Source organism: Bipolaris maydis (genome assembly GCF_028858645.1).
Source record: "Bipolaris maydis strain C4 unplaced genomic scaffold PSV08scaffold_3, whole genome shotgun sequence".
NCBI lineage: Eukaryota > Fungi > Ascomycota > Dothideomycetes > Pleosporales > Pleosporaceae > Bipolaris > Bipolaris maydis.
Window position 1 is genome coordinate 2,352,750 of NW_027093859.1, and position 22,798 is coordinate 2,375,547.

Consider the following 22,798-nt stretch of genomic DNA (forward strand, 5'->3'; position numbering starts at 1 on the left):
ATATCCATATCCATTCCAATCCCAGCCATTGAATCCCAACCACAGCAACAACAAATGATGCCGACAACTGACAATAGTCTTGTCACGTCGCCATCATTCCCCTGCAAAAGGAAAAGAGGGAAAGAAACCCACAAAAAATATTTTTGTACACAAACACACGAGTGCTCCTTAGGGCTTAGGAATCTTGACACTCTTGCTAACCATCAAACATCCATGAAGAATGAACATGGCCACCACAGGGTGGAATTCGAGCGCCGTGCCCTCGAGCCACAGGCCCATGGGAATCTGGTCCATAGTCCAGCCCTTGTAGACCCAGTACGCCATGACCTGCACTATGCCAAGACTCATAGGAATCGGTGTGCCCTCGAAATACTTGCTCTTTCCGGTTGCATCCTTGGGCACCATGGCGACGGTGACATTGAATCTGGCGAGGCGCGTGAGGCCGCAGAGGACGAAGAAGGCGAGCAGGAAGTGGTCGACGGGGGTGCGCATGCCGAGGCTGAAAGCGGCGGCGGCTGGGGACACGCCAAAGGAGACGAGATCGGCAAGTGAATCGAGCTCCTGGCCCATAAGCGACGCCTTCTTGCGCCAGCGCGCGACTTTGCCGTCCATGAAGTCGAAGAAGAGGCCTAGTGGGATGAAGGACAGCGCCAGGTACAGATTCGTGTAGTCGGTGTGGTCGGTTTGTGTGCAGTAGCGGAGAGAGGAGAAGATGGACATGACGCCGCAGAAGCCTGGTTTTGTGACAAGGTCATATTAGTTTACTTTTTTGCCATTTGCGCCCGAAAGAGGGATAAAAGAGGGCGAAGCCGTACCATTGAGCTCAGTGATGAAGTCGGCCAAGTGGAGGGCGCGTAGTAGGGAGAAGTGGCCAGCGTCTTGGGACAACAGACGGACCTGCTTATCTTGCGCTATGCATCATGTGTCAGCCTTTTGTCTTACTCTCTCTGCTCCCTCCCCCCCTATTGTATGCCCTGGCACTCTTTCTTTACTCTCAACACGTACCCTCACCCTTTGCAGGCGCAAAGCCGTCCTTGGTCTGCGGCTCGCCGCCGTTTCTTCGCTGCGCCATGCTTGTATGTGTAGTCGTCGTCGTAGCCGTTGTAGCCTAGCCTCTCTTTGATATGGGTATTCTGTATGACGAACTCTGAGTAGCAGGGAAGCAACAAAGAGGTCAACGTAATTTAGGCTATAGCTAAAAATGCGTATTGGCGGCGGGAAGCAAAAGCGTGTGAATATGTTGTGTGGGAGGGGGAGGTTGCGTGCGGGAGAAGGAACAGGGCAAGTCAAGGGTCTAGCGAAGCTTGTTATTCAAATCGCAGCAGGGCAATGGGCGGTGACGTTTATTTCAGGTGGGGGGGCTTTCGGGGCAGCAGCGTTCGTGTGTGCGTTGCGTGTGTACGCCACGGCCCCGGCCTAGAATAACAAGTTTAGCCAAAACGTCATCTCACATGCCGGGGGGCGCGGCGCAAACCAGCCACACACACATACGCAAACTCCCATGTCCGAACACCCACATGCTCCGTCCCTCATGTGATCACTAAGCCCCTTGTGCCATGATGTATTCTTTATACCAGTTCGGCACTTGAACCGGCAGTATTCGGTATCCTATAACTGTATTGAGTCTCTTGCTGCTCGAGCTTCGTTTGCTTTGGGCTTGCCTACAGCTTGAGGATCACGTGTGGCATTAGCCCATAGGGACATCGTCTGCAAATGAAGTAAGCCGAAGACAAGTGCGCTCCCTGGTACTATGAATAAGACTTATTATGCATTACAAAGTCATCTATGCCACGTCCAATATCTATATGTAGAAAGTATATCATTACAGTGTATGCGAAACGCTTCTTGTCAAGGGACGCAGCAAGCAGAAAACGCCATTCGACACCGTGCTCGCAATACTTTTCGTCACGTAATGTAATATCCCAAATACCTTTACTTTCGTCGACTGACAATCTTCGTAATGGCGTGTCGGATAATCGTTCCAGCCTTCTCCGTCTCTTTCTTTGTCAGCCCGCTTGTAACACAGACCTTGAGCGCAGGAGTAGGCTGCCACCCTGCATCTTTGGGATTGAGTCCAATGCCAAGAGGGAAGGATTTGAGCCTTGTAATGAGGACGCCGTTTGCGAGACACTGAATATCGTTAGTAGGAAGAAAAAACTTGTCACGTTGTCGCTATGCACACCAGAGAGCATAGAGATACACGACCCAGGACACCAGAACATACCTCGTCAACAACTTCCCTGAAGATCTGATTTTGGTCTTCAATGCTCAGCTTCTTAGCCTCAATAACCTCCTCTTTGAGTACAAGCAGCATCATCGGGTTTTCCACAGAACTGCTACATCGAACCCAATCACTCCTGGGATCTAATTGCCCTCTCATCGCCTTGATGTTTTCCCGAAGTCCAGTCAAAATATCCGGTTGTTCTTGTAGCATACTGATTGTCTCGCTGGCTGTAGTACTGAGCAACGCGGGGAGGGCAGCAGAGTAGGTGTATGATGCCGAAGAAATGCGTTGGTGCTCGACAACCTCTTCGTTGCCGGCGCAGAAACCTCCTGCTGCACAAAGAGGTCCCGAGAGAGAACCGATGATCATGTCTACTTCTGCAGCATCCACATTTTGTGCTTCGGTCACGCCGCCGCCGGTACGACCAAGGACTCCGTAAGACCAGGTTTCGTCGAGGATGAGGCGGAATTTGTACTTCAGTTTGAGCTCGATCTGCATGCACCGTTAGTCCACCCCTTTCACACCTGAAAAAAAATTAAAGGGGTTGCTATGGACGTACCAGCTTGGGGAGGTTCACTACATCTCCAATGTTCTCGAATAAGCCCTCGGTAATAATGAATCGCCTAGTCAGCGGCTTCCTGGCCTGCTCCTTGACAACCTTCTTAAGCACGGCCTCCAAGTCATCCATGTCGTTGTGCTCGAACCATCTAACAGTACTCCTACTGATCTGTATACCCTTCCTTGCTGCGAAGTTGAGAGCACGGTCTGCGACAATAATATCACCTCTTTTGCTGAAACTAGGAATAACACTGCTGATGGTGGAGAAAGATTGGGCGTAGATGATGCAAGCAGGCACACCGAGATGCGCAGCTACGTCGGCTTCGGTCTTCATGTGCACATCCTGCGTACCATAGAAACCTGGTGGGCCACAGGGACCGACACCGTAGGTCCGCAGTGTCTGGATCGCTTTGTCTTTGAGGGTGTCGTTGGAGAGAAAGTTGTAAAAGTTGTACGAGGCGAGGTTCGTCACGGTGCGGCCGTTGGAAAGCTTGGACTTGGGGCCCGTCGGTCTATACAGTATACGTTAGCATTGAGAGTATGGCTATTGTTGCTGTGTGTGTCGTACCCAACAATGACGGGTCGCTTCTCATTTTCCAATTCTTCGAGCGCGGTTGTAGGCGCGACAAGCGGTTCCGGTGTCCAGTCGTCGACCAGCTCATCAATCTCCTATTTCTTCGTTAGTTGTCTCTGCATGCATTCACACCGTACCCCAGCCGGACAGGCGCGTAACATACCGCATCCGTCAGTTGCACTTTTTTCTGAGTACTGTATTTAGGTGCAAGCAAGTATCGCACCGCGAAGAGGAACAGGAACAACTCGACGGCGCTGCGGACGGGGTCGTTGCGGTAACTTGACTTGATATACCGGACAGCAATGGCGGAGCCTGGAATGCGATTGAACTGCGCACTGGCGTCTGTGATGAAGCGCGTAGTCGCATTTTGCAATTCACTGAGATCCATGGCTGGCGAAGGTGTGGTGCGAGGCAGGCGGTTTGACAGCGCTGCATACACAAGTTCGGGGGTTGCGGCGAAGCACGGAAGTGCCAGGGGCAGCCAGCGCCGTGGTCCTTATTTCAATGATCAGGCAATTTCACCCCAGCACGTTTTGGCCCAATCACATCGAGTACATACTTACGCTGCCTACTACTCATCACTTTACAAGCACGCACTGCAAGTCAAAGCCAGATTTGTTTCAAAGCACTCGAAATATTCAACAGTAATGCATTTCGCTTTCTAATATATTCGCCTGCCCATGATGAACCAAAACAACCCCCATTTGTAGTGTATGTGCAGTCAAGCCTGCTGCGGAAGCAGACATGATTGTTCAAAAAGAGAGAAAGCAGGGCTATGGACACTTCCATGCCTGCCACCAAACGCCCAATCAGAAAGATGAAATCGAACGCTCGACCCGAATATTACAGTCATTACAGGACCCAAAAATTGGTAATCACGCTCATGCTTCGCCCATGTCGTACAATACAAGGTGCAAAGGTAGTAAACAAGGATCCACAAATTGTACTTTTTTAGTATGCCATGTACCGACGGAATCGGCGGGCAGCAGTATCGGTGGCGGCGGCTCCACCACCACCTCCCGTCGAGTCGGCGTCGCCGCCGTTCCATACCGGGCATGCACCGCGGATACACCTGCCAGTCGTACTTGTCGTCGTGTCGTTATTGTTGTAGCCAGTGGGTTGCATAATCTCCATGGGAAGAGAATTTCCAAGGCTGGCTGGGATCGTGATGAACTTGGCGCCAACAATAGGACCAATGATCAATGCGAGGAACACGACAAGGATGACAAAGTACAGAATGGCATAGCGGACAACGCGGCGCTTGCGAAGCTTGGTCTGCTTGAGCGAGTAGATTGGAGGGCGAATTTGACGACTAGGTCCAAGTTAGTAAGATATTTTGACAATAAGAGGAACGAACAACGTACCTTGGTCGGAGCCAGAAGAGCATAACCGAGTGGAATGTGTCGGCATAAGGAACAAGCAACATGGGCAGCATAAAGAACAAGAGGCAGTGGCCAAGAATGAAGTCAGCAGCAAAGAAACCAAGCTCGGTGATCTTGCAGAGGAATTCACGGCCAGGCTGGGAGATGGTGTGCCATCCCATAGTGTACCACTTTCCAGTCCACCAGGCAATGTTGGCAGTGTCGGCCTTGAACTCACGGGTCAACGCCAGGACGATGATGAGCTTGAAGAAGAATCGCTGGATGGCGACGACAGCGATCATACCAGATAGGGCTCTGGGGAAGCTGAAACCCTCAAGGAACATCAAGACCAAGAAGAAGACGAGGAGTACAATGACGGCAATGGCGTGAGCGATGGCAGCAAGGACCGCACCAAACTTCTTGCAGCACATGCTGAGCAGGGGACCCGCACAACAAGCCAGAGCAAACATGCCACCAAGAACACCAGCGTTGACAGCCACGGGACCTAAGGCAATGATACCAATGCGGACCAAGGCACCAGTTGGCTTTGGGTCAGGAAGACCGGCGGGCTCCTTGGAAGTATCGCGCTTGTCAGTGACACCGGTTTGAGCGTTGATGAACAGGTAAGGCACAACGGTGATGGCAACCAAGACTAGAGGACCGAGAACCTCGCTGAAGAAGATGTTGGTGAAGTTGGCACGAGGAACATCGCCAGAAAGCTTGGCAGAGGGGTCACCAAGAGCCTTGCGCTTGAAACCAGTGATACGCGTACGAGAGAGACGGCAGTATCCAATCCAAGAAGCGCTGTGCGAACGGGTATTGCCTCGAGACAGCCAGCGGAGGTACTCCCTGTAGTCGATGAAGAAGTCGTCCCAAGAGAACTGGTGGGGGTTGAAGAGGAAAGGCGCAAGGCACAGAGATAGCGTGGATGCCCAGAAGTAGATGAGCCATGGTCCCCAGACGGTGATGGAAGCGAAGATGATCATCATCAAGGAACGAGCACCAATGTAGATGGACGGACCGGCAAATCGAGAGAAGAGAATACCGAATGGGATACGTGCTGTGGCAAAACCACGACCAGTACCAATGTAACGAGCACCACCATATGACAAGTTGGTGTGGAGGGCATTGGCGTAGATCTGGGTGACGAAAACCTCGAAGAAAGGCGATCCAGAAGCAAAGTGCTTGGCCAGACGCGTCGCGGAACGCCAGAAACCACGTTCAGTCAGTTCTTGAACCACGAGGGGAACGAACGAAATGAAGAACACAATGAAGATGGAGACGATACAACGAGCGACCCAGTCAAAGACAGGAACAAGGTTAGCACAGCCATTGGGCCATTGCGGGTCCGTGATGGGGATGTCCTTGTTGAACTGGCAGAGAATGATCTCGTGGTTAAGGGCACCAAGGTTGATGAGGACGAACATGAAGCACTGGACCGACAACATAATGAACATGTTGTTGACGTGGAAACCGGCGTGGGCGTAGTAGAAGGACAGGAAGCGGTCAAGAGGCAGTTGCGTACCCAAGTAGTAGTACTCGCGGGACAACATCTGTTCACCCATACCAGTACCAATCTTGGTCGTGAAGTTGAGAACGGAGCCAAAACCAAGATCACGACCCTTACCACACTGGTAGTACTCGCAGTGCTTGATGCGACCACCACGGAGAAGAGCGGACATACCAGCGTAAATATCTTCGTTCAGATGAAGACCCTTTTGCGCCTTGGAGACACCACCACGGGTAGTCATGAAGATACCGTTAAGGAAATCAGGATGACCGTAATGGAGCTTGCCACCGATTTGAGCCAAAGTACGAGCAAACATAGTACCGAATGTCTGTTCCTTTCCGGCAGCAATGTCACCAAGGATACCAATGTTCTCAGAGAAAATGTATTCACGAGCTCCGAGAATGGCGACCGGGTTGAAGTTGGTGTTGGGAAGGCCAGGGGTGTAGGGCGAGACATTGTCAGTGGTCAACTCCTCGAACTCGGCCAATACGCTGCGGATCTTGAGACACTCCTCAAGGTAGTTGTCCTGGTTGGCGTCGATAAGCTGGATGTACTCTCCACGGTAGAAGATGATAGAGTGGTTCTGGTTGTCAGACTTGCCGTCACCGAGAATAGGGTTGCCAGAGAGTTGAATGCGGAACTTGGGACGACGCATGCCATTCTCCATGATCTCAGAGTGACCGTCAATCAGAGCAGAGTAGATGCGAGGCTCTTCATCCTCAGTCGCAGGTGGCTCTTCATCAAGGTAGGCAATTTGCAGGTCAGGGTAGGCACGGAGAAGGAACTCGGTGTTCTCGCGTTCCTCCTTGTTGAACTTGGCGTAACGCTGCATAGACACGCAAATCTTGTACTTGCGCCTGGCCATGCGCTCGAGTTCGCGCTCCAGCTTGTCAGAGTTGCCACCGAACATCTGGACGACCTCGGGGTTCTCGACACGGTACAAAAGCTTGATGGCACGGCTGTAGTTCATGAAACCAGAGATGGTACGGTAAAGAGTCTGGGAACGAAGAGAGGCCCAAATACGAGTTCGGAGCGTGTATTCGGGAGCGGCAGACTTGAAACCAATGCAGTAGAAGGGAAGATCGTCAATCTTGCTCTTAGCGGTATCCTTCTCGTTCTTCTCATCATCGCCGTTAAACTGAGAGGTTTCATCGGCGAGAATCTTGGTGTCCTTGACGAAGCAGTCCCACTCGTGAGGGTAGAGTTGCTTGAGGTACTCGAGAAGGGTGACACGGGAGTAGGGCTCATCCTCACGGATAATCTCACGGAGAGACAACAAGATCTTCTCACCGTAGTGGGGAATCAGGACGGTGAAAGTAGGCATGTTGTCGACAGGGAGAGGCTCCGGGATGGGAGTGGACAAAGACTGGGCGAAGAAAGAGATACGACGCTCAGCTTCACTCTGTGCTGGGAAGAACTCGGTCTTGAACGAGTGATCTTCTTGGGACACGAAGAAGGTAGGTGCACGAAGGGTGCGCTTGCCCTCTTGCTCAGATGGAACCTGGTGGTACAGAAGCTTCTGGACGTGGTCAATGGCGAGGAGATGCTCGCGGTACATGGAGATGACAATGGCGTTCCAAATCTGCGAGATGAGAACCTTGGGCTTGTACTTGATCTCCATGTCAGTCGTTGCCAGGACCTTTGAGTAGATACGCTTTGGCAGACGAGAGAAGATGTTCCTCCAAGGAGTCCAGATGGACACACCAAGGTAGAAGGAGCGAGAGACGGAGAACAACATGTTGGCAATGATGTACCACAGGTAGGAGTCCAAGAAGAAGAGAATCAAGTCCATGAAGTACATGAGACCGAGCAGGATTCGAGGTTGGTACTTGCAAAGCATGTCCTTAAGGATGGCATCTCCCAAGCAGTTGGGCTTCTGCATGTGGGAAAGGATACGAATGGGATCCTTGATGGACAGAGTCAAGAAGAAGTAAGACTCAGCCAGCTTGGCCGCAAAGACAAGGACCCACAGACCATAGGACATCCACATGTCATTACCAGTGAGGCGGGGGTAGCTAGCAGTGAAAGTCTGACTGGCAACATACTTGCGAGAGTTGCGTGTCAGGTAGCTACCGAAGAGACCGCCAATAGGCATGACTGAGAAGAAGACGTAGGTAACGAGAGCAATAGCGAGCTGAACACCGCTGAGAACGTTCGCGATGGTACCAGTGCGCTTGTCCAAGCCAAAGATGTAAACGCTAGGAGCGACGTTGACAACGAAGACGAGGAGGAGGAAGAGGAGACGCTTGGTCAAGTGCTGAGCACCTGCCCATTTACGAGGGACGTAGCACCACTCGCAAATGGTAGCAAAGATTTGAATGAACGAAGCGAGACCACCTCCCAGAGCGACGGCGGACAGGGTGGCTGCCTTTTCTGGCGACTGGTTCAACTGTTGCTGGTAGTTCTTGGTGTAGACTGGCTGGGAGTTGGCGACGGTGTAGAACCAGAAAGAACACAAGTGAATGACCCAGATACGGTTGAAGTTGATAACCATGTGGAACCAAGAACGGCGCTCATAGTACGTCTTGAAGAACACCTTCTTCCAAACGACATCCTTGAGCTTCAGGTATCGCTCAGCCGGAGGAATGTCGACCAGGCGAGACTTGTCCTCGAAAACAATGCGCTCAAGACCCTCAGGGTACCAGAACAGCTGGTTCATGTCGTCGTAACCAATAATGGCCGCGTGATCACGCTCGCGACGAACGTACTTGCCATCTTGAATCTCGTAACCTTGGTCACGGCAGTACTGGTAGAGGGGCGTGATGATGTTGTTGAGGTAAGTCAGCTCTTCAACTGGCTCGGTTTGAGCCTGGCCAGCTGGCGAGTTGAGGTAGTCATCGGCGCACTTGAAAATGAAGCACGTGAGCTCAGGCATGAAACGGACCTGGTTGGCTTCACCCCAGCAGAGGAGGTAGAGCGCAATCTGGCGCACACGGTCGTGCTGCGACATGCGGTTCATCCGAGTCTTCCAGCGGTATTCAGCAGCCTCGAGGCTGTTATCTCCCTCATAAGCATCGAGTGTCTCTTGCTCGTTACCGCCCTCAGCGGCCGCCTTGGCCTTTGCAGCTTTGCGAGCCTTGCGAGTTCGGCGGTTGGCCTTTCCAAGGTTCATGTTAGCGAAGCCAACCGCGTCGTCCAGATCAAGATGGGCCGCAAAGTACCAGCGGCGGTAGTTGGCATTCTCACCGCCGATGTAGTCGGCGTGGAGAGACAGCAGCGCCTGGTTGGGCGACATGCGGGATGCACGTGAATCGAGCAGAGTCATCAAGTGGTCGTACATGTTCCGCATGCTGTCACGCTGGAAGCCGAACTTGGCGGTCAGATCGAGGAAGATGTCCTCAATCTCCTCCTTTGTGCAAGGAATCTGAGCTTCAGCAGTCCAGGCCGGGTAGGGCTCGCGAGATCGCTGACCAGCGGGCAGAGCGTTGGAATAGTCCATGCCGTAGATTGGGGTCGAAGCACCAGAGGAGCGGTTGCCCCCGTAAGAAACTTGAGACGAGGGAGGGCGATATCCGCGGTTTCCTTCAGCGTAGCTGTTGTAGCGCTCGTCGCCACGGCCGTAGTAGTCCATGTCGGTAGCACGAGCCATGTCGGAGCGCATCGTGAAGTCACTGAAGGTCTCAGAGTCTTCCTCGGAATCATTGCGGCGGCGGGGAGGTTGACTGCATCTCAGTTAGCAATTGTTCAGCAGCTCGATAGCTCGGGAATAAGGGGTGCAGTCAGGGCCAAAGCGTACCCGTTCTGTGCGTACCCATCATGCGCGCCACCTTGGTCGTAGTACTGGTCAGAGTAGTACTCGTCCTGGTAGCCCTGCTGGCCTCGGTCGTCGTAGTAGCCATTTTGTTGGTATTGGCCGCCGTGCTGGCCATCGTAATAAGCTCTGCAGGCCTGGTTAGCGGCACGCACTGGGCAATGGCAGGCGTGGGAAAACTCACGACTCATCGTAATAGGCGTCACCGTGCTGGCCCTGAGCATACTGGCCGTGAGAGCGGTCATCATGATACTGGGCGTACTGGTCATCGTGATAATATGCGTCCTGGCCTTGCTGGCCATGGCCCTGGGCAGGAGCCTGGCCGTAGCCATCGTCGTAGTGGCCTCCCTGCGGATGTCCGGACATCGTGGGAAGCTATTAGGGTTGTGTGTAGAATCTGCGTGGCGGACTTGTCAGTAACGGTCGCTGGGGCTGGGCGGCGAGGGCTGAAACGGCCGGCGTCGGAAGGGCGGACGTACCTCAAACAATGGGCATTAGAAGCGGCAGTGAGGAAATGGCGGGATTGCAGCTGCCGCACGACAAGGTGCTTTTGAAGCCTGCAAGGTGCAGCAAGGTGCAATGCGTGGGAGAACGAGTGGAAGGCCGCTTTGGGGGGCGAACGAGCAGTAGTAGTAGTAGCAAGAGGGGTGCGGCAGCTCGGAAAGGGCCGAGTGTGCAGGTGGCGGAGCAGAGGAGGGGAAGGGTAGGCGATGTTGTTGTTGTGGTCGTGGTGCTGCTAGCGAGTGGATAGCTGGAAGTGCAGCTGGGGGGCGTCGTGGTTGCCAGGAGAGACGCGCGGCGGGCGAGGCGCTTGCTGTGCGCAGGGCGTTGATGGATTAGGGTTGCGTGTAGCAGCAGCAGCAGTGGTAGCTCCCGGCCAAGACAGTCGAGAGCGTCCGCAGATGGACTACACAACCTCGACGCGGTGAAACGAGAGGCAATGCAGAGATACGGGACAGCAGACAATGGGGAGTGGAGGGGGAGGGGTTGAGAGAGCGACGGTAGTGAATGTGGACGGGCAGGCAAAGAGCTTTTTAGCAGCTTCCCCTGAAAATGAAAGGCAGGCCTGCCAAGCTGGTCTAACGCCGTCAGACGGTGGGCGTGCATGGGTGCCCCCATCCGCCGCCGTGGCCGTGACGTGCCGGGCATTGCGTTGCCCCTCTAAAAACGGCATGCGCCTACGACGACTGCACCAGCAGTACAAAAGCATGCCCGCGCCCGCATGGGCAATCCAACACGTCTCGGGCCCTCACCGCGACTCGACAAAGACTGCGCGCCATGGCGGAAAAAAAAACCTGCCCTGCGAGTGCAGGCGTGCTCGACCGAGGGCCGGCGCGACAGCCAGTCTGCAGTGGCTCTTGGATCTGCGATCTGCCTGCATATCGATAATACAAGGCCGCTCCCGTTGAGCAGTAGCATGTACCAGGTACATTTGCTCTCGCGCGCCATTGGGGGGAGGGGGTGCCGTGCACACTGGCCTGGCAGCCGATAGTATACGCCCGAAGCGTGTTTCCCTACCAGACGGGCGCCCATATCTGCGTGCAGTAAGTCACTACCAACGAGTGCTTTTGCATCTCCATGCCAGACGGGACAGGCACAAGGCTTACGCAAAGCTGTCAGCCAAACCGCCCCCTTCGCCCTTCTCCTCCCTAGGCCCCTCGCCTCGCCTCGCCTCGCCTCGCTGCTGCTCTCCACTCGCTCCCACCGCCAGGGCTGTGGCCGCGGCGGGCTGTCTGTGTCCTCCCTTCAGGTGTCGCGCTGCTGCATTGGCCTTTCACATTGGTACCCACCCACATGTCACGTCATGACAGTGCGTTGAGGCGAGGGCCGGCACTGGACCACATCCGGAGCAGCGACACACCGCAGCGGCGCCATCGACAGGCCCCGCGCTGATCAAACCACGCCAGGCGAGCCGCCTTCGCGCTCGTCCGGCGATAGCAGTAGCCCAGCCCTTATCGCAAATGCAATCGACGTGGCGCTCTTCTTCCGCTGCACCCTAGCCCGCGCCCGTAGCTCAATTCAACGGTTGCAGCCTGCTGGCGCCGGGCGTTGTGCAAAGGGGGGAGGGGGGTGCCGCTGTTGAGGCCTGCTCCGTCCGCCCGCTGTCCGCTGCCTCCGCCCTGGGCGTCTGCTACTATTATTGCCTGCGACGCCGCCGTAAAAAAACTATCGACGGATGTACTCGGTGCTCGCCAGCCGACTTAGTACCCCGGCCTGCATGGCTACTGCCACTCGTCGACAAATGGGCCGTTGGCTGCTGCACCCGGGCGAGGCCCTCAAGGCAAAACCATCGCGGCATGACGACACTACGGTAAGAAAAGCGCGCTACTGCTACCAAAGCCGGTGTAGACCCCAGTAGCCAGTGAGCTATATTAGACTGCCCAGTTTCCAAGTTTGGGCGGTTGGGTGTTGAGAAACTGGCAAATGAGAGGCTCTGCAGAAGCAACAAATCGGCACTCCGGCCGGGAGGCTGTGCTCGTCCTCATTCTTACGCCCACCTGCAGTCCTTGTAGATCCGGTTTTCTCTCTCCCTTCCATGGACTGTCCTCACGCTAGGCGTGCTCTACTGTGTACTAGGTACATACACCTTCTCTACCGCCGCTGCACCGTCAAATCCATCGACAACCACTGGCTGGCTCCCTCTAGCCTGCGCTCGTCCCTCTCTTTACATAACAACTGCGCTACTTTGTACATATCCAAGTAGTACATGCATACATACACACATGTGTACATAAACATCACCTGCGCTCTTGCCACGTGCCCAAAATGCCCGTCGCCCTCCTGTGCACCATGGCCCTTTGCGCGCAAAATAGGAGACTCTGCGTGAACGCACCCCCTTGACGTCTGTCCAAGTAACCACTCTACATAATACCGACGTACTTACCACATCCATACATGCACTACGCACATGTAGTGCCACCCAGGAACCCCGTCCAGCACATTGGCCCGTTGCCACTCACCAGCTAGAGCGGCGTTGGAAGAGCGCTCGCAGCCTCGTTCGATTGGCTGCTTCGCCCGCATGCGACTCCGCCACCCAGAGAACTACGTTTCACCTGCACAAACCCGCCTCTCCAACTATTGCATCGTCCGGCCCCTCTTCGCGACACGCTGCGAGGCGGTGCAGCCATGCGTACCATTCTGGCTCCCTCGGATTGCCACCGCTACTGCTCTTTACCCACCACCAAAATCATCGCGTGCGCTCCTGCCCACCTGTTATCTATCGCTTCTGTAGATCCAACACGGAGGGGGCGGGAATGCGCGCCGCGGCAGCAAGGTGTCTGGAAACGTCAAGCCCCAATTTAGCAGCATGATGGGCGGTGGGGCGACTGGCGAATCCCAGGTGGAGACTGCGAAATTGTGCATACGCGTCGCATGAGTGCAATGCCCTTTACCCAGCTGCTCGGACAAACACCATCCAGCAGTCAGACGGGGATGTGTCGTCGTGCTGTCATGGGCAAATAAGCATGGTATTTTGTTGCTGGCACAAACACATGTTCTGCAGCTCGTGACGACCACGCGATATGCTGACGCCCGCTCACCTTGGTGCAATGAACAAGGCAGCGCCTCATAGTCTCGAACCGCGCACGTGCCGTTAGTGCGAAACAGGGCTAGCATCAGGGGTACAGCTGAGCGCTTGTGGGTCTGTCTTGGGATGCTTGGTCGGCCTTAGATTTCTTCACCCGTTGTGCCTCAGAGCTGTTTCTTCACTCACTCTTCTGTTTTACCCAGTCAATCATTCAGTGTTTAAGTTAATTCTTTTTTGCATACAGCCTTCTTTGCTGTTGCGTCACGCTCCTTGACCCATTTTGCGCATTACCAAACGCCCCAAGACGCGCGCCCTGCCCTTGATTCTCGGCGAACCAACCTAAGCTCTTGCCAACCCCAACCACACATCTTGGAAAAACATCTTGTGCTCTCCCTATCGACATGCGCGGACTCATTGCGACCACGGCCCTGCTCGCGGGCGTGCAGGCGGCCGTTGACCCTATTGTCATCAAGGTAACATGTCACGCGCTGGAGTTGCGAGACCAGTGGCTGACAAAGCACAATAGGGGTCAAAGTTCTTCATGAAGAACAGTGGTGAACAATTGTATGTAATCCGCTCGCCACATCTATCCGAGCCGAGCTAACGCCGAGCCAGTTTCATGAAGGGTGTTGCTTATCAGCGTAAGCATTCAGCAGGCCAAGATCAGAATACAAGACTCACAACCAGCAGAGGAAGTAAACTCCAACACCACAGCCACTTCGACCGATGGCCTCAAGATCACCGATCCCCTCGCCGATTCGGCAGCATGCAAGCGCGATATCGCTATGCTCAAGAAGCTCGACACCAACACCATCCGTGTCTACGCTATTGACCCCAGCAAGGACCACACCGACTGCATGAGCCAGCTCGCAGATGCTGGTATCTACGTTGTGGCTGACTTGTCCGAGCCTGGACTGTCCATCAACCGCGACGACCCCGGCTGGACTGTCGACCTCTACAACCGCTACACCAGCGTTGTTGATGAGATGATGAAGTTCGACAACACCCTTGGTTTCTTCGCCGGTAACGAGGTTAGCAACCAGCCCAACAACACCGTTGCCAGTGCATTCGTCAAGGCCGCTGTCCGTGACACCAAGGCCTACATCAAGAGCAAGAATTACCGCGAGATTGGTGTTGGTTATGCCACCAACGACGATGCCGAGATCCGTGAGAACATGGCCAACTACTTCGACTGCGGCGACAGGGACAGCGCCATCGACTTCTGGGGTTACAATATCTACTCCTGGTGCGGTGCCTCTTCCTTCACCAAGTCTGGCTATGACGTTCAGACCAAGAACTTTGAAAAGTACAACGTCCCCGTCTTCTTCGCTGAATACGGTTGCAACACCCCCCGCCCCCGTTTGTTCACCGAGGTCCAGGCTCTCTATGGCAAGGACATGTATGGCATCTGGTCTGGCGGTATCGTGTACATGTACTTTGAGGAGGAGAACCAGTTTGGTAAGTCTTTGCTTCTGTTGAATTGCTCAAGTTTTCATACTTACAATCTCCAGGTCTCGTTTCCATCAAGGACGGCAAGGCTGTGCCTAACGACGACTTTGACAACCTGTCTTCGCAGATTGCCAAGGCCACCCCGGTTGGCGTCAAGATGGCTGACTACAACCCCACCAACACTGCCGCTGCCTCGTGCCCCAAGGTCACCCCCGCAACGTGGGAGGCTGAGTCCGATCCTCTCCCCCCTCCTGCCAACGCCAACCTCTGCTCATGCATGATGGAGACCCTGTCATGTGTCGTCGATGAGAAGACCGATGAGGAGGACTATGGTGACATCTTCGGTTTCGTCTGCGGTTTGAAGGACGGCGAGTACTGTGCAGGCATCAACAAGAACGCCACTTCTGGTCCCTATGGTGTCTACGGTATGTGCTCCAACCGTGAGCAGCTCTCTTTCGCTGTCAATGCCTACGCCAAGAAGAACAGCGGCGGCTGCAGCTTCAAGGGCAAGGCCACTACCCAGTCTGCCAACCCTAGCCCCACTGCTTCCGGCTGTGCCTCGCTTCTCAAGGAGGCAGGTGTTGCTGGCACTGGGTCCGTCGCTGGCGGTGCTGTTGCTGCCTCCAGCACCAGCTCCGCAGGCGCTGGCTCTGGTTCTGGTTCTGGCTCCACTGGCGCCGCTTCTGCCCTGTCCACTGACGGTGTCTTCGGTCTCGGTCTCTACATGCTTGGTGCTGTTGCTTCAGGTATGGCTATGATCCTGTTGTAGGAGAAAAAAAACTCGACATGATAGAAGAGCTGTTTGATTGGGTTGTCGATGGTTGACCTTGTCGTTTTTCACATTTGCATCGTTTGCGTGGGTTTGCGCTTATTCCCATTTGTATCACTCGTTTTTTTCTATATCCAATACCGCCGTGTGTGGCCTGTCATGGAATGTCCTTTTTTTTCCTGAAAGAAATTGTAATCACGGACATGCGTATCTGTATAATCGTTGTAGATATGCAGTGTAATTATAGATGCATTACAATCTGACCTCTGTACTTGCACGCGATTCACTTCGGATACATGCTTTGCTTTGCAATACTATTCATTTTTCGGAATAGTGTTCATTACGTACGAATACAAACAACCAGTTCCTGCAAAGTTGACGGCTCTAGCATTCTAGTTTCATCATCAACACTGAATGTATGCAATGTATTACAGACTTCACGTTTGCGCATACGTACGTTGGAGGGGTAGCTGATGCAACCCGACATCGAACCACCGCCCCACTTCTTGACTGTACTTCGTAGTAGACTGACAAAATTCCCTGCTTTCCAATGATCAGATCAACCTTACTGTACCAACTGATTGGCCTTTTATCCTTTCACGGGATATTGTGTGGGCGTTTGCATGTTGCGCAGTTCAGTCTGCCCATCCACAGCTTCCGGTCTGCATTGACGTCATCTGACTGACCTTGGAAAACAGCCCCAGAAATAAACTTGGCTCAGGCCTTGCCTGTAACGCCTCAAGCCCAAAGCATACAAACAAGAAGTCAACCGGCACATTCCTTTGGAGTTCTCAAGATTAAGCAGGCGCGATTGAAGTACTCCAAATACAATATACTAGCAAATACATCGGCGCGCTAAGAAACTAGATGCGCCTAGCTATCGACAGACACCATGAGCCAAACCACATCCCCAGCTCGGCCCACAGTTGATCATCTGCGGCATGTCGTCAACAACTACCCAATCATCGACAATCACGCGCACAATCTTATCCTACCTCAACATATAGACACAATACCATTCGAAACCATCACTACAGAAGCTCAAGGTAGAGCTTTGAGAGACACGTTCAAGTCGCTTTCTCATCTACGAGCAGCTAAGCAACTACGTCTGTTGTACGAGTGTGGAGAAGATGCGGATTGGGAAGAGATCCTTGAACAGAGAGTGGAATGGCTTCGAAGCAACTCGGAACGTTTACACCAACGATGCTTTGAAAACGTACACGCATTGCTCATTGATGATGGCCTTGCCTTGCCAGACAAAGTCTTCCCCTACAACTACCACGACCGATATACCAAGGCACCTACCAAACGCATCGTACGCATTGAAACTGTTGCTGAGCGGCTGATGGAAATTCTTGTGCAGGATTCATCAGAAGACGACTTGGCGAAAAGTAAATTTCTGCCAAAAATCTGGACCGACTTTACCAACGAATTTGAGAGGACAATCCAAGAGGCCGTAGAGGACGAAAATGTCGCTGGTTTCAAGTCTGTCGTATGCTACCGGACGGGGCTGGATATTGAGCCTGAATACGATGAAGCTGCAAAAGCAGTGGGCCACCCTTTCGAGCGCTACGTGAAGACCTGCATTCGTAAACGCAACTTTCGAATGGAAAAGAAGCCTCTGAATGATTACCTAGTGCTGCGAACACTTGAGATACTTTCGGAGCGGTTAACGCATCCTGATTCGCTTGCGAAGCCATTTCAGCTGCACACCGGCCTAGGCGATAACGATATCAACTTGCTGGAGTCCAACCCTGCCTTTCTTCAGCCGTTGATAGAAAATTACCCACAAGTCCCTTTTGTCATTCTTCACTCGGCATATCCATATACACGCGAAGCGGGCTACCTTGCAACTGTTTACCGACATGTATACCTGGACATTGGCGAAGTCTTCCCCATGGTCAGCAGAGATGGTCAGAGAGCGGTCCTCCGTCAAGCTTTGGAGTTGGTTCCCGGTAGCAAGCTCCTCTACTCTAGCGACGGTCATTGGTTCCCAGAGACTTTCTGGCTTGCTAATGTGCAGTTCCGTGAAGTATGGCTAGAGGTAAGATAGACCACAGGCTAAATTGCATCTCTAGAGCATACTGATCAGGCTAGCTACTTCTCGAATACATCCAGAGAGGCGATCTTACTCCTCACCAAGCCATCGGTATGACGAAAGATATCATGTTCAATAACTCTAATGTCCTCTATGACCTGCGTTACCAAGCAGTGTTTGATGAGAATGTCCAGTTATCGCCGAAGCAGTTGACGTACAATGCAAAGTCCAATGCGCCGATTTCTCCATATCAATCACCAACTGCAACACCAGGACCCAACATACCTCCATTCGATCAGGCTGCTCATCAGCGCGCCAGCGAGTCGGCTTCTCCTTACGTACCACCAAACTTTCCTCCGCCACCAAAAGTTCCGCAAGTATATGATATTGAACTGTTTAAAAGTTTCATGGAGAATAACCCACATATCAAGTTTTTCTATGTGCAATGGCTGGACTACACAGCCACGGTTCGGAGCCGTGTAGTTCCCATAAGAGAATTCACACGGATAATAGATGAAGGCAGACGTATAGGTATCTCGCGAGGTACCACTGGCATTTTACAAAATGACGGCCCGACTCCTGTCATGAACACTACAGGTCAAATTTATGTTGAGCCTGACCTACGTTCTCTTTGCCGGACGCACAATAAGGATCCTCTCCCAGCCGCCACGGTATTTAGTTACTGGCGCTCAGAGAACGGGTCTGCTCTTCCTGAAGATCCACGTAACAATCTGGAGATACTTATCAACGACCTACAATACAACTACTCAGCCACTCTGCTCATAGGGTTTGAGATTGAAGTTACATTCCTCCGTAGGAACACAGCGTCGCCATCCGCCAATGCCTCCTCAGCAGAGCCGTCGCCACTGACAAAGACGCACGCTTGGAGTACCATGTCGCCTGAACAGTGGAATCAACTGCCCTTCCTGGGTGAGATTGTACTCGCGCTTGAAGACATGGGTATCGAGCTCCAACAATTCCATGCCGAGTCTGCCCCAGGCCAATATGAATTTGTCCTGCCGCCGCAACCGCCGCTCCTGGCCATCGACACATTGATCCAAGCACGGCAGGCGATTGCACAAATAGCCAGTCTGCACGACTTGCGAGCAACGCTGCACCCACAGCCGTTTGAAGGAATAGGTACCGCAGCCCACGCACACATTAGTTTGCACCCACCAGATCGCGACATGCAGTTCTTCGTGGGAGGCATATTGAGACATCTACCTGCCATCTGTGCATTCACTATGCCACAAGAAGATAGTTACGCAAGAGTCAAGGATAATTCTTGGTCCGGAGGATCCTGGGTACGTTATCTCCTTCACTGCCTCCCCCCCCCCCACTTTTAGCAATTCGAAGAAGAAGAAAAAAAAAACATACGTCATCTAACAAATATACACAGGTAGCATGGGGGACTCAGAACCGCGAAACCCCTCTCCGCCGCGTTGAGTCAGGCCACTGGGAAATCCGCGCGTTAGACGGGACGGCAAACATTTACTTTGCGCTCTCTGCACTGTTGGCAGCAGGTATCCTCGGTCTCGCGGCCAACGAACCCGCATCTGCGTACCCGGAACGCGACATGTCTGTCAATCCGGCGAAGCTGGATGATGAGGATCGCGCTCAACTGGGTGTGACGCAGATGCTGCCCAAGAGTCTGGGCGAGGCAATGGATGCGTTGCATAGGGATGCGGCGCTGCATGAGGCGTTGGCTCCGGGGCTGGTGAGGGACTATTTGGCTATCAAGGACGCGGAGAGGCGCATGTTGGGGGCCATGTCTGAGTATGAGCGCAGGATGTTTTTGATTGATAGGTATTAGAGGGATGTGTGGACTTTTGCAAGCTTTTGCAGTAAATGGACGACTTCTCGAGACGAATGTAAGTAGGCAAGGCGTTTTGAATTAGTCATCAAGTATACATTTTTTTTTTGTTATTTCCTTCTATACAGCATTCACACTGCTCTGTATACGGGTATATATCTCTCTATCTACATACTTTCTTTTTTTCTCCCCCTCGTCTCAAATCAACCCTAACCCCTTCATCTTGCCCACCATAGCCTTGGCCTTTACGTCTCCCCCCGCACCATCATGCGCCCGCTTAGCATGTCTAATCAACTCGCCTCTCCAGCGCCAATAGCTACTCTCAATCTGCTTGGCTACATTCTCGCCCTCGACCCTCGCCACAAGATGACATATCCAAATCAGTCTCCTCGCACTGATGAAGCGATGTTCCATCATGGGCCGGATAATCGCAGCGCGCACCACAGCTTTGGTGAACAACGGGCCAATAGGCAGTGAATACGTCTGAAGGTAGCTGTAAAGGTAGTAGATTGAGCGCCACGTTTCGCGATGGGAGCGCGTGGTGCTGAGCGAGTAGAAATGAGCGAGTTGGTGGATGAGGACTGTGCGGTCCGAAGTGGGCATGTCGGCAGTGGAGGTTGCGTAGATTTGGGGTAGAGCGTGGTTTGCGGAGGCGCGGTCGAGGATTGCTGCGAATTCGCGGCGGGCTTGTAGATGAAGGAGATGCTTCCTTGTGTGGGACAAGGCGCTCGCGGTGGATTTGGAAGAAGGAGAGACGAGTTTGATAAGGAGGTCGGTTATGCCTTGGCAGGTGCGCAGAGCAAAGGCGTAGTGTTGACGGGCTTGTTCGTTCATTGACTCGGTTTTGCGGGGGAGCGAGGCTGCTCTTTTTGTGAATCGAGAGTGGATACGTGATGCGTTTTCCAGCACGAATCCTCGCTGTTTTAGTGCGGACAGGATGCGGTATACGGACATCAAGTCGGCATGGCGAGTAAAGGTATATACAGCCAGCTCTACCAATGGTGTACAAGGTAAACCATCTTTTTGCATGCGAGCAAAGACAATCCCCAAGAGTGTCTCAAACTCAGGACGTTGTTGAGACGTATGTACAGGAGCGTAGATGAGCTGCAATACCCTCTCTCTGTAAGATGCATACTGTGTTTGCTGCGTCAATTGAAATGTCAAGGCGTGAAGCAAGACATGACCTCGCATTCTGCCAGCGTTGCTATTCCCGAAGACATACTTGTTCACCGCTGTAAATGCAGTGCGCAAATAATCTGCGCTAGATGCATGAGAGGCTGAGCGTCTATCAAGACCCTCAAGCACCTTGAACCATGCGGTGAGGGGATGCGTATGAAGCCTATCCGGCAGTCTAGTTTCCCGCGCAACAGCTATGGCCAGAGATGTAGTAACCGACGGGATAAGTGATCGAAGTTGCTTTCGCGGAAGACAGAAAAGTGTCTTTTCCAAGGTGGCACAGAGCTTGTGGTTGGCGGCAGCACGCGCAAGTAATACGATTGTGCTTTGCTGCACACTATTTGTGCCTGTGAAGATTGAGAGTAGCGCCTCTCGAATGTCCATGTTTTGAATCTTGTTCGCAACCAAAGTCAGAGCCTGCGCTACCGAGGGCTCGATCTTGTTGTCAGTTGAGAAGGCGTCTTGAAGTGCGAGCCGAATGACGGAGAGAAGCTCCATGTCCTGTGAAGAGTTCTTTGAGAATGTGGCAGACCCCGCCAACTCAACCACTCTCATGGATATTTCACGGTAGACTTTGGCAGCGTACGGAAACCGTGCTGAAGATTTCGTCAAACAGTCGAGCAGGGTTTGGCTTTGCGATGTGTACACGGGAGGCAGCGCGAACGACTCGTGCTCTAAGAGAATGCTCGAAGGATCCCAGCCGAGTTCCTCGACGTGCTGCACTACCATAATGTTGTAGATGCATGCATCAGAGTCGGCTGGACAACAAGACTTCCAGGCATTGGCAAGGAGTCTGTTGCGCTCAGCAAAGGATATGTCCCCTGCGTACATGACCTGGGATTTGAAGTCGTCAAAGCAGGCCAAGACATGCGCGCTGATCTGTTCGAGGTCTCCGTTTGAAGTCCCAGTAGACGCGCATTCGGACTCGTCGGGGTTTGGAAAGGCGAGTGGGTTGGGCTGGGGAGTCGGAACTGCGTGCGAATGTGAAATACCATCGAATTGAGGCACTTGGGAGCTCGGCAGCTCTTGGTTTACTACCATTGTCAGCAGAGCAGATTGAGTCTTTTTACAGCGCAAACGCACATAGGTCCAATGGCTCGGTCCTGTGTTGCAAGGACGGCGCTTCATATCTCCAAGTGGGCTGCGACTCTCTGCGGAAGGCAAACAGAGCGCCCAGGTTGAAGAGCGATTGGAAGGTGTATTGAGGATGGAACCCCGCAGAGACAGTCATCCGACGCTTCGCTGCCCTCCTTGTAGCCTCCAATGGCCCCGGTACATTGCTGCCATGGCGTGCCTGGTGTGAACACGAGCTGGGGAAAAATGGATTGAGGGCCCGGGCGAGGAGGCCGTCAGAGATGCATATGTGATGGGCAGTGGGCAATTGGAGCGACTGCACTGCTCTACGGCAGGCAGCGGACGGACGGCGCATCAAGCGGGGTGGTGGTCATCGAAGTGGGCGTGCAGCTTGGTAGGCCGTTGAGGGCATGTCCAGATTGGGAAGCGGGTGGTGCACGTGACATTGCTGACTAAGAGAATCGCAAGAATGGCTTGGTGGGTTGGTCTATGTGCTTACGTACATACATACAGCTCATGCTAGGTGGATGCAGCAAATGGGGTGTGCTTGACGGAAGGATGCGACAAAGCTGGGGAACTTTGACACGGTCTTGAGTCTTGGGATGGAGCCTGCCTGACTCTGTGGTGGTGTGCCTGTGTCTCAGGACACCAAGACGATTTGACGGCTGTCTAATGGACCCGTTTGCGGCACAGAGGCTGAGGCGCAACGGTTAAGCGGGGTGGCTGGCAGGCAGGCAGGCCGTGTGTCGGATTCGCAGACAGGACATACATGGACTACTTATGGACATACGACGGGGAAAGCCCGGGGGGGGGGGAGACAGCAGGCAGAGTGAGGATGATGTAAGTACATGTGTGTAAGTACATAGCAGATGTGTGTGGGCGTATAGTACACAGGGTATACGGGTGAGGGTGACACGAGCCGGGCGTGCACGTCTAGAGTTGTCGTCGGTGAGTGGTTGGGCCGGAAGGAGCGGC

The 22,798-nt window shown here is 53.4% G+C and overlaps 4 protein-coding genes across 4 annotated transcripts; 2 read left to right on the forward strand and 2 right to left on the reverse strand.

The window, feature by feature from the left end:
• Window positions 1-168: 168 nt before the first annotated feature.
• Window positions 169-10,344, reverse strand: PSV08DRAFT_174240 (glycosyltransferase family 48 protein; the record flags this gene model as incomplete). The annotated part of the gene is made up of 13 exons (XM_014222209.2): window positions 169-734; window positions 816-911; window positions 1,006-1,108; window positions 1,147-1,303; window positions 1,937-2,130; window positions 2,225-2,716; window positions 2,784-3,294; window positions 3,351-3,451; window positions 3,520-3,851; window positions 4,328-4,668; window positions 4,721-9,889; window positions 9,964-10,107; window positions 10,163-10,344. 13 exons carry the CDS (start codon window positions 10,342-10,344, stop codon window positions 169-171), a joined length of 8,388 nt encoding a protein of 2,795 aa, XP_014077684.2.
• A 3,561-nt stretch (window positions 10,345-13,905) lies between these two features.
• PSV08DRAFT_348927 (carbohydrate-binding module family 43 protein) lies at window positions 13,906-15,722 on the forward strand (the record flags this gene model as incomplete). Its single annotated transcript, XM_014222212.1, has 5 exons — window positions 13,906-13,977; window positions 14,031-14,068; window positions 14,120-14,145; window positions 14,195-14,962; window positions 15,016-15,722. The coding sequence occupies 5 exons, from the start codon at window positions 13,906-13,908 to the stop codon at window positions 15,720-15,722; spliced, it is 1,611 nt and encodes a 536-aa protein (XP_014077687.1).
• Window positions 15,723-16,614: 892 nt separating this feature from the next.
• PSV08DRAFT_218434 (uncharacterized protein) lies at window positions 16,615-19,891 on the forward strand (the record flags this gene model as incomplete). Its single annotated transcript, XM_066092146.1, has 3 exons — window positions 16,615-17,766; window positions 17,820-19,064; window positions 19,160-19,891. The coding sequence occupies 3 exons, from the start codon at window positions 16,615-16,617 to the stop codon at window positions 19,571-19,573; spliced, it is 2,811 nt and encodes a 936-aa protein (XP_065949637.1). The 3' UTR covers window positions 19,574-19,891.
• On the reverse strand, window positions 19,523-22,178 carry PSV08DRAFT_197701 (uncharacterized protein; the record flags this gene model as incomplete). The annotated part of the gene is made up of 2 exons (XM_014222214.1): window positions 19,523-21,720; window positions 21,833-22,178. The coding sequence occupies 2 exons, from the start codon at window positions 22,176-22,178 to the stop codon at window positions 19,772-19,774; spliced, it is 2,295 nt and encodes a 764-aa protein (XP_014077689.1). The 3' UTR covers window positions 19,523-19,771.
• Window positions 22,179-22,798: the final 620 nt, after the last annotated feature.